The sequence below is a fragment of the Bactrocera oleae genome, chromosome 5 (assembly GCF_042242935.1).
Source record: "Bactrocera oleae isolate idBacOlea1 chromosome 5, idBacOlea1, whole genome shotgun sequence".
Lineage (NCBI taxonomy): Eukaryota > Metazoa > Arthropoda > Insecta > Diptera > Tephritidae > Bactrocera > Bactrocera oleae.
Window position 1 is genome coordinate 43771612 of NC_091539.1, and position 10160 is coordinate 43781771.

At 33.6% G+C, this 10160-nt stretch overlaps 1 protein-coding gene across 1 annotated transcript; it reads left to right on the forward strand.

Annotated features, from left to right (window-relative positions):
* Positions 1–2486: 2486 nt before the first annotated feature.
* BTBD9 (BTB (POZ) domain containing 9) lies at positions 2487–6098 on the forward strand. The gene is made up of 8 exons (XM_014248264.3): positions 2487–2591; positions 2797–2896; positions 2977–3461; positions 3522–3629; positions 3694–4224; positions 4292–4523; positions 4583–4797; positions 4865–6098. Exons 2-8 carry the CDS (start codon positions 2827–2829, stop codon positions 5123–5125), a joined length of 1902 nt encoding a protein of 633 aa, XP_014103739.2. The 5' UTR covers positions 2487–2591; positions 2797–2826; the 3' UTR covers positions 5126–6098.
* The last annotated feature ends 4062 nt before the right edge of the window (positions 6099–10160 follow it).

Below are 10160 nucleotides of genomic sequence, written 5' to 3' on the forward strand. Positions count from 1 at the left end.
TGTTTAAAAAAAAAAAAATTATTCATTCAAATGTGATTCATTTAATGTATACTAATGTTATCGCCTCCAAAATATTCCTCATTCGATATAATGCACTACGTCTAATCTTAGCGAATGCAACAGACAAAGAAAGCAATGAATACAGCTGAAATTTTTATCGTACTTCACTCGCACTTCGCTTGTATGTATGTATATCAACACTATAAAAGAGAAAAATTGACAATTGGACTCTCGAAACCCGCGAAATTTTAATTTTAAAATTGCCGTTATTTTTTGAACACACCTCGTACAAATGTATTTTGCAAAGGTTTGTAGAAATGTGTAATTGGTATACCGTGACCTGGATATATTAAGTTTGCCACTAAGTTGGTAACACCCAGAACTAGTCTCACAGGTTTTGAGATATCGATCTGAAATTTTTCACACATCCTTTTCTTTCCATAAAGCACAATTTGTTGTTGTTGTTTTTGTGATAACGAAAAAATGTTGTATTTGTCCACAAATCTTAACGAAATTTGGCATGATTATTATCTAGGGATATAGTACAATCTCCGAAAAGTGTTCAGAGCATTATAGCATATAGGTACCATACAAACTGGCCGATCAATCGAATCAATTTCTGTTGTTGTTGGAGCGGCAGAATTCTGCCGAGTTGATAGTCCTTGGCCGGATAAAAATCAGAGTCAGTTCCCGGTACGTTGACCAACATTCGCGGGAATGGTATTATTTGTTATTTCGGTAATGTTTAATGCTCATACAACGGCAGTATTACTTTTCATTAAATTACCCTTTAGCTACAGTTTATCCGAACAAATAAGATTGAAGTTTGTCATGACTTACCAGAAACTATGTACGATATTAAGAATTATATCACAATATTATTGAATAAACTTTATATATTACATACTGCAATCTTTCATACAACTTAAAATTAAATCCTTAAAATGTATACATAAATACATCATTCTCGTTCCTCAAAGCTATCAAGTAGTAGCATTTAATCGAGATTGTATTTCTTTCTTGGTTTTTGGCCCAACATTGGCAATCGGCGATGGCTGCTCATTAGTTTGACTGTCATCGTGTGGTACTTGGTTCCTGGCAGCAGCGCGCTCATTTCGTATGATATCATACTCTTTCAACTCTCCCAACTTTAAAGGAATACTTTGCAGCTCACGCTTTCGCATTTTTTAATCAACAAATTCAAACAAACTATTACTTATTATAAATAATGCAGTTTTAATGAAAAAAGCTGAAAGGTAAATATAAACAAACTAAAACCAAAACAGCTGTTCACAGAGTTGTATTGTGTATCCTAACGTTGCCGTACTTGGCGTTGTGGTAAGCCTCAAAAATTCCTCTCCTTTGTTTGAAAGTGGAGCAATACTGACAGAAGTAGTAAAATAAATATAGTCAATAATGTTTATAGTGAATATAAACTAAAATATGTAAATTGACTGAATCCACACTCATTTGAGTACACAACCATCTAGAATATAAGCTCCATATTTGAAAAATTATTAACGATATTAGAACATATACAAATATTATATAAAATATTAGAAACAGGTTTGACTAAAAATAGAGATGTAGGAAATCTAATTTGGCTTAGAATACGAGATAACGATGTTGTAATCTCGATACGATTAAAACAAGACTTATTTATTTTAATACACGTATATTTATTTAATTTAATATATTCGATTTCGATAGAAGTAAATATTCGATGTTACCTAATTAAGCCTGTTAATTTAGACAAGAATATTTTACAATTTCAAATGTGCATTAAGAATTTCTTTTAACATACTTTTTCGCGGGCATGTATAAAAATAGTTTTAGAGTTATTAGGCGTGTTTTATTTGTCCATCACGTAAAACTATTAGTTTATTTTGCATGGAAAACTTAGCTAACGTATACATTCGTTTGTCAAAATATATCATTGCTTGTACATTAAACTAGAGGCATTGCCAGTTGATCGTATTTTTTCATTTCAGAAAAATGTCAAATGAACAAAATTAATATATTTGTGTAATATATTATAATTCCAGATACAAATTTTCATAATAAAACTAATACTTTCTCCATTTGGGATATTTGGAAATAAATTGAATATCGGCTGACTGTTCTTGTCCATCTTGCATTGTCAACACAGTTCGTTTTTAAGCGAAAACATTAAACTAGCTAAGTATGTTTTATTTGTCACAGATTTAGCTTATGACGGTCAAATAAAACACGTCTATTAGTAAATGTTATTAAGAAAATTTAATTGGAGTATATGTATTTATAAAATAAAATATAAAAAAATTTTACCAAAATATTCTCTTAGATTTACACATTTAAAGTAAACCCGAATAGCTGATCATGACTAAATTATATGTTACTTTAATATTATCAGGCTTTTTTAAATTGTCAGTTCAGTAATTCCATTAAATTTGATTGATGTTTGCACAAACCAGGATATCTCCGTCTGGCAACTTTCCTATGTACATATTAGAAGAAGCGATACAAAAGAAAATATACAAAATAAAAAGTCGAACAATTGCGTCGCTGCCGGAAAACATTTTGAAATTCTATAAATATTTGATAACAACGGCGTAAGTGATTGCTTTAGACAATATATATTTATTATATTAACTGTTTAACAAATATTCGTCAGTTTAAAATATGTAAAAAGCATATCGTGCGCCTTATGTGAAAAAATATCTAGAAGTTTTTCTGTGTTTACCTAGTATCAATTCGTTACATATTTGTACTGTCACTGTTCTCATTTGCATTTTATTTAAACACATTTATTTTAAGTGCTGTATTTATTAAACGAAATTTCATAAGATGAGCAGCCAGAGTCAATATAAATTGCTATCTTTGACAAAGACACGGAGCGACGATGTAAAATTAACAGGTATGCCTACTGCCCATATCCATTAAACGTGTTCTTTCTTTTATGTTAAGAATTAAAACATATTTCGTTTATAATTCTAGAACGTTTCTCGGAACAGATGGCGCAACTTTGTATGAACGACGATTATTCGGATGTGACTTTTATCGTAGAAAATCAACGTCTACCGGCTCATCGAGTTATTTTGGCAGCACGTAGTGAATATTTTCGTGCCCTACTGTTTGGCGGACTGTGTGAGTCCAGACAGAGCGAAATTGAAATGCAAATTCCAGTTGAAGCCTTCAAGGCTTTGCTAAAATATATTTACTCCGGTCATATGCCACTCGCACAGATGGATGAGGACAATATACTGGACACATTAGGTTTGGCTAATCAATATGGTTTCAGCGAATTGGAGCATGCCATTTCACAATATCTGCGACAATATTTGGCGCTTAATAACGTTTGCGCAATTTTGGATGCCGCGCGTTTGTACAATTTAGATAAGTTAACTGAGGTGTGTTTAACATTCATGGATCGCAATGCGACAGTCTTATTACAACACGAGTCATTCAGAGCGCTATCAATGGTTTGTAAATACAGTAGATAAATGAAATTAAATTTAACTTAACTTATTGTTGTCTTAAAGGAATCGCTAAAAGAGGTATTACGCCGAGACTCATTTTTTGCGCCTGAAGTGGATATTTTTTTGGCCGTATGGGAATGGTGTAAAAACCACACAAATATCAATATTGACGTATGATGAACCTATATCAATTATATATATATCTATATATTTATATATGAATATAACTTTACAGTCTGTAGTTTCGTACGTCCGCTTGCCATTAATGAAACTTGAAGATTTGTTGCAAGTCGTGCGTCCATCGGGAATTTTGGATGCTGACAAATTACTAGATGCTATACAAGAGCAAACTACTTCTAAATATTTACCATATCGTGCCGCACTTTGGCCTGAAGAGAATGTAGCCACATCGAAATTCCACTCCAGAACCACACTGGGTGAATGTCGAGCGGCTTTGTTGGATGGTGATTTCACTTCATATGATATGGAAAAAGGCTACACTCGTCATTGCATTGGTGACAATATTGAAGGTGGCATTACTGTGGAATTGGGCACAATATGTATTATCAATCATATCAAGCTGCTACTATGGGATCGGGATAATCGCTCGTATTCATATTACATAGAAGTGTCGGCAAACTCTACCAACTGGGATCGCGTTATAGATTACTCACAGTATTATTGTCGGTCATGGCAATTTTTGTATTTCTCCGCCCGTCCGGTACGCTACATTAAACTCGTGGGCACCCACAATACCGTTAATAAAGTGCGTAGTAGAAATTTTAGCTATGTTTACGTGATTTTAGTAATATTTTTTTTTATAACAATTCTAGGTATTTCATGTGGTTGGACTCGAAGCCATGTATACTGCTTCCTTACCAAAAGTAATTAACGGTATTGTGGCGCCAACTGCAAATGTTGCGCGTACCGATGTGAGCGCTATTGTTGTGGATGGTGTGAGTCGTACGCGTAATGCACTCTTGAATGGTGATTATGTAAACTACGACTGGGATTCCGGTTATACATGCCATCAGCTAGGCAGTGGCGAGATTGTGGTTAGATTAGGTAAAAGCTTACAGCGGAAAAAAAATTTTTACTGAATATTTTGCATTTACTATATATAGGTCAGCCTTACATAATTGGTTCAATGCGCTTATTACTATGGGATTGCGACGATCGCACGTATAGTTTTTACATTGAAACTTCAGTTAATCAAAAAGATTGGCACATGATCGTCGATAAGCGTAATGAACAAGTGCGCTCTTGGCAAAATTTCTCATTCACACCACGACCAATAGTATTTATACGTATTGTGGGCACACGCAACACAGCAAATGAGGTGAGAATTTGAAACAAAGACACGGTTGCTTACAACAATGATTTATTCAATAACTTGTAATTTTTAGATTTTTCATTGCGTGCACTTGGAGTGTCCCTCACAGGACCCAAACGTTTTGCAATTGGAAAAGGAAAAGGAGCAGGAACTACGCGCTAATAGCAAAATCACAGACGGTGCAGTGGCAGGCGATGACAACAATGACGTCACAGCGAGTGCGAGTGATGCAGCAAGCAATGATGGCGTATGCTCGAATCAGCTAAACAGTAATGAACCTTTACCAGATGAAGTACTTATTGGTCTGGACAATATTTCGGTTGATGGTAATTAAAAAAAGTTTCTGAAAATCATTACAATCTTAACACTAGCCCTATGGGCAACTCGAATAGGAGTCATATTTTTAAGCAAATACATTTTACAGCTATGAAGAGGTTGAATATTTTGTACATTAAACTCTCTATTTTGAAGTTTTATCTATACATATATTTACATATAGCGGCTCTAAGTGATGTTGATGTTTTTTAAGTGTGTCAAATTTACAATGTGAAACATTCAGAACCACAACTGAAGTGGCATATGCGTCATTGCAATCAACAAGCGTTTGTTTAGTATAATGTTTTTAGCAAAGTAAATTGTTGCTTGAGATATTCTTATAAGTGTTGAATTTTTATAATCAAAAATCATATTTTCGAAACTTTGTCAATATGTAAAGAAAAAGAATTGAACCATAAATAATTACGTTTGTAGAGGAAAAATTCTTTTAAGTATATTATCGTATTGATTTTATGCTATCAATAATTATTTTTATTAATAAAAAAGACACTTTTTGTGTGTTATTACGGCACTCCGCGTTAACCGAAACTGCATTTTTTGGCACAGAAAAATATATGGCTAACTGTGTTAGTTAACGTTTGTATTATGTATGAATTATAAAAGACACATAACCTCAAAAAGGTAAATTTTAAACAGCAAAAAGCTGATTTATTTACATGTTACTTAGTTTGATGTTCAAGTGCATCATTATTTATTTTATACCTGTATATTTAATGTTATTTAACTAAATAACTTTGTTTTTGTATATATGTACATATCTTAATAAGTGTCTAAACTCTTTGAACGCTTTGGTGTATAAGCTTTTTTGAAATCGATTGTTCGCTGTTCTGTGTGTATGTGATATAGCTCACAGTATCTATGTACACCACAACAACAATTTCGTTATTTATGTCTTATTTTAGTTTCAAGTAAAAACTCTTTCGTTTATAAGTTTGTATCAATAAATCAAATTTAATTGTCTGGTCCCATAATGCATGCATGTATGTACATGTATAAATTTGTATACTTAACAAATATTTTCTTACATTTGATTTTTGATTACATAATTATAATGTTTGTATATATCATATATAATAAAAACATCTTTTAACTTAAAACAAAAACAAATCGAGATTTTCCTGTGTTACTTAATCGAATATAAGCGCAAATGATTCAAACGCGGTTACATGTTGTTGTTGTCCTTGCATCGGTTATCTAATCCCCGCTTGGGTGGTAAGGTTCTAGTTGGTTGTCCAGGAAACGTTCTGTTACGACGGGGTCGCACCATAGGGCGAGGGATGTTAGATGAATGGTTCAAGTCATATAATAGTAAATAACTTAGTATCAAATACTGATTCAATACCTATACAAGTACATAACTTTTTGAATTTTTCGATTCGTACATTCCTTTCGAAAAATTTAACGAATTTAAAAATGTAAGTATATATTACATATATACTAGTGCAACCGAAATACAAAAGATTCCTTACAAGAACTTTGATCGGTCAATATGTATGTCAGCTATATGCTATAGTGAATCAATCTGAACAATGATTGATTTATATTGTACCTATATACTTTATAGAGTCTCTGACGTGCCATTTTGGGTGTTACAGACATTGTGGCAAACTTACTATACCCTGTTCACGGTATAAATAGTCGCTTATAGAGTAATAAAGTGCAGCGCGGCTCACTCGCTCAGTTGCCTCTACTTAAGCGGTTTCTGCTAGTACTCAATTCTTTTAAGTATTCCAAAGAATGCAGTAGAAATTGTTGGCTAAAAAGAACCTTCTAAATTGTTCGCGTTCCAATTTCAACACGGTCATCATTTTTCAAACTTTCTTCTTTGAGTAAACTATTAACGGTTAACCATAGGTTACTCACATCAGGGGAATGGTTGCAATACTTCAAATACTTTGCAAATTTTGACCGCTTATATAGCTTTACCAATTGTCGAATTTTCGAGTTGAGGCTCCTGATACGGCTAAATCTGGGATTGCTATAATAATAGCTGAGATGAAGCACAAACTGTAGCATTCAGAAGAATGGGTAGCAGAGCTAAGGTATGTTTTGGTAAATTCTGTGAAACGCACTTGGTTATATAAAAATTAGTTGAAATTTAGAAAGGTACAACTCTTTCAGTTCAGACAGTTCATCAATCGAAAGTGTGAATAGCCTGCAGGTATGATGAATTATGCACAGCAGATGGTTGTTGCAATACCCACAGTAGTAGTTGTCGTGCTTAGATGTTATTGGCCCACTGGTGCCGGGATACTAGCCGGAGCAGGTATTGTACTTGACTGCCTGAGTTATTGCTTGCTTGACATTCAGCTGCCCGGTTTAGTTCTTAGGGACCGTTTAGATCTGGTGAGTTAGAAGTTATATGTCGCAGTGCTGCGTTGGCAGCTTATGGGCCGGTCCGGAACAGATCTTAAGATGGCAAGGATTGCCGAGGTGCTTCGTACTTTCCTTGATTCAAATATATTCTGCTCCATACTATCTAATGTAATTTTTTCAAATCTTACAGAGAGTTACAAACGCGGACTCATCTAGCTGTTTCATTTATTTATTTTTTTTTTCAATTTTATTGACGAAACTATGAAATATCTTCCATAGAACCCATTGTGTACTTAAATACAGTAATTAAATATACATACAAGTATATGTATCTATGGTATGTAAGCATACAAGTATATTATAAAATTCTTATAAGATTATTGTACACACTTGCATACATACTACAACAGTACTTCCTGCCTTTGTATATTGATTCTATGCACTCACACACAAATTTTTGTGATGAAGGACTAAATCATAGGTTTGAATGTTCGTGTGATCCTATAAAACACCTCAAGGCCAAGTTGTCGACGCAGCTGGCGAAGGAAGTCTGCTTATTTATTTATTTAAGTAACTGCGAATTTCGCAGCATGTGAACATCGATAGTTGAAGGAAAACTCGAGACCGCCAATGTTAGGTGCGTCTGACTTTTGACGCTGATAAATGGCTTCCTTAACAAAGTCGTGCAGTCTGCCAACTCAATTAAGTGTGAGACGCCTCTTAAGGGGTGTGTCTTTATTCCTGTTGTGAGTCTTTATAGATGTTTGGTAGCCTTCTTGCTGTTTATTTATTTGTTAGAGCATTCCGGACTTTATTTTAGATCCTAAATATTTATATTAAGTTTAAATTAACTAACACAAATTTTTATAGTCATTATATTAGTGCTACTTATATCCCTAACATTTATTATCGATTCTCATAATGCTAATGAATACTTTATATATAAGCGATATCAATGTAGCCAAAGGTAGGAAGAATTAAAACTCATTATATTTAAGATAATATAGCTTGCCATTTCATAATGAACAGATTTACTCCGAAACAACGTTTGAAAACCGTGCTAATTTATTATCAAAATATGGTTGTCTACGCAGATAAGCCCTTGGAAGCGAATATTCGGCGCGTTATTGCTGACGTACGGCGATAATTCTGCCAAAAATGGTTTCTCGCCTGGAGTTTATTCGAGCCAGCCGCAGTGGTCATTTGCTCAAAATCACTTTTAAAACATAATGGCAAACCTTTATCTTTATAAAATGCGTTTTATTTCGTCTTGAAAACCACATGTCGAAGAAAATATGATATACTTATGTATACATACTTGGCTATAGAACAGAAAATTGGCGCAAAAATCTCAATATTAGATATATGAGGGCTTGATCGACTTATGTAAATAATTTTTGTCTCTAAAACAAATTGTAGTTAAGAAAACACATTCACTTACATAACTTCATTAAAATATCACACATATTGACCAACAGGAACCGTTTAAAGTCAGCTGGAAATATCACTATTAGGTGTTTGGATTAGGGTAATTTATGGACAGATTTCATAAATTTTCGGCAATGCGTTCACCTAAATTTGTAATATTATATTTAACATACTAACCGATATATTTGGTATAAAGTCAACCGGAAGTTTGAGACGACCCCTTTTTTGCGTGAGATTCCTATTAGGATCGACTATTTATCGACCTAACCTAGTTCCTGGGGAATGAGACTACACTTGGAAGTGATGTATCTGTAACACAGGCAACCTTTCTGTACTATTTTTAGAATAAAATTCAATGCTTTTGATTGATATATTTTATTAATTTCTATTCGGCTCGTCATCCTAATCATTTACATCTACAAGTATATCGACTAGTTTAAGTAGCGACAAACAACAGTTAGCTTAACAAAACTATTGCACTCTGTGAAAATAGTTCGAAAATAATCTCAAATAAAGTTGAAGGAACACACATAATTGATACATCGCCCACGATGGCAACCGCGAGCGATATGAACTTTTTAGCCTTCGAATTTTATTAAATCAAATTTTTGAGCGCAGCTACTAGTTTTAACATGTCATAGAACTCCACAAAAACTTTCCTCCTGCAAACTCGCGGTATTCTTATCATTGTGTGTCATCAAGCACGCTTTACTGTTATTTCAGAGATGGAGTATGATGAATTACGCAGTTGATAGCTGAAATTTGTTTTTCGGTACAGTTTTACCAACATACACAATATATATATATATAGACAAGTATATATATTATATATATATAAAAAAATTAATATGTATATAAATATGCACCAATTCAGTGTTGTCTCTTGTTTTTGGTTATCAACAAATTGTCTCAGAAAACTCCAAAAAACATTTATTATCTGACCTAATTTATCATACGAATCATATCATGAACTAAGCATATTTGTGCATATACAAACATGTGCATATATCGTGATGTTATTGTTTGAATTTATTTTCCTACAAGCTCTTGTATAAAAAGTCTCGCATGTCCTTGGTAGCTTACGCTCCCTGCACCCTCTGCCGACTAATCGCTTTGGCTCGAATCAAGTGTCACATTTTCCGCGCTTACTTATCACGTCTTTCCATTTATTTGCATTTCTCACCTCTAATATCCACTTCCTCGCCAATTTTCGTATATTCGCACATGATTTGGGTTAATCTTGATAATTTAATACAAACAGCACAGCGCTCATCAGCTTCAATGCACAG

What these genes read in the sequence shown, in the direction of transcription:
- BTBD9 (XM_014248264.3), top strand. Translation starts at nt 2,827, where the DNA reads ATGAGCAGCCAGAGTCAATATAAATTGCTATCTTTGACAAAGACACGG. An exon ending in CATTCAGAGCGCTATCAATG is followed by an intron (nt 3,462 to 3,521) that starts GTTTGTAAATAC and finishes GTTGTCTTAAAG; the next exon opens with GAATCGCTAAAAGAGGTATT. An exon ending in CGAGATTGTGGTTAGATTAG is followed by an intron (nt 4,524 to 4,582) that starts GTAAAAGCTTAC and finishes TACTATATATAG; the next exon opens with GTCAGCCTTACATAATTGGT.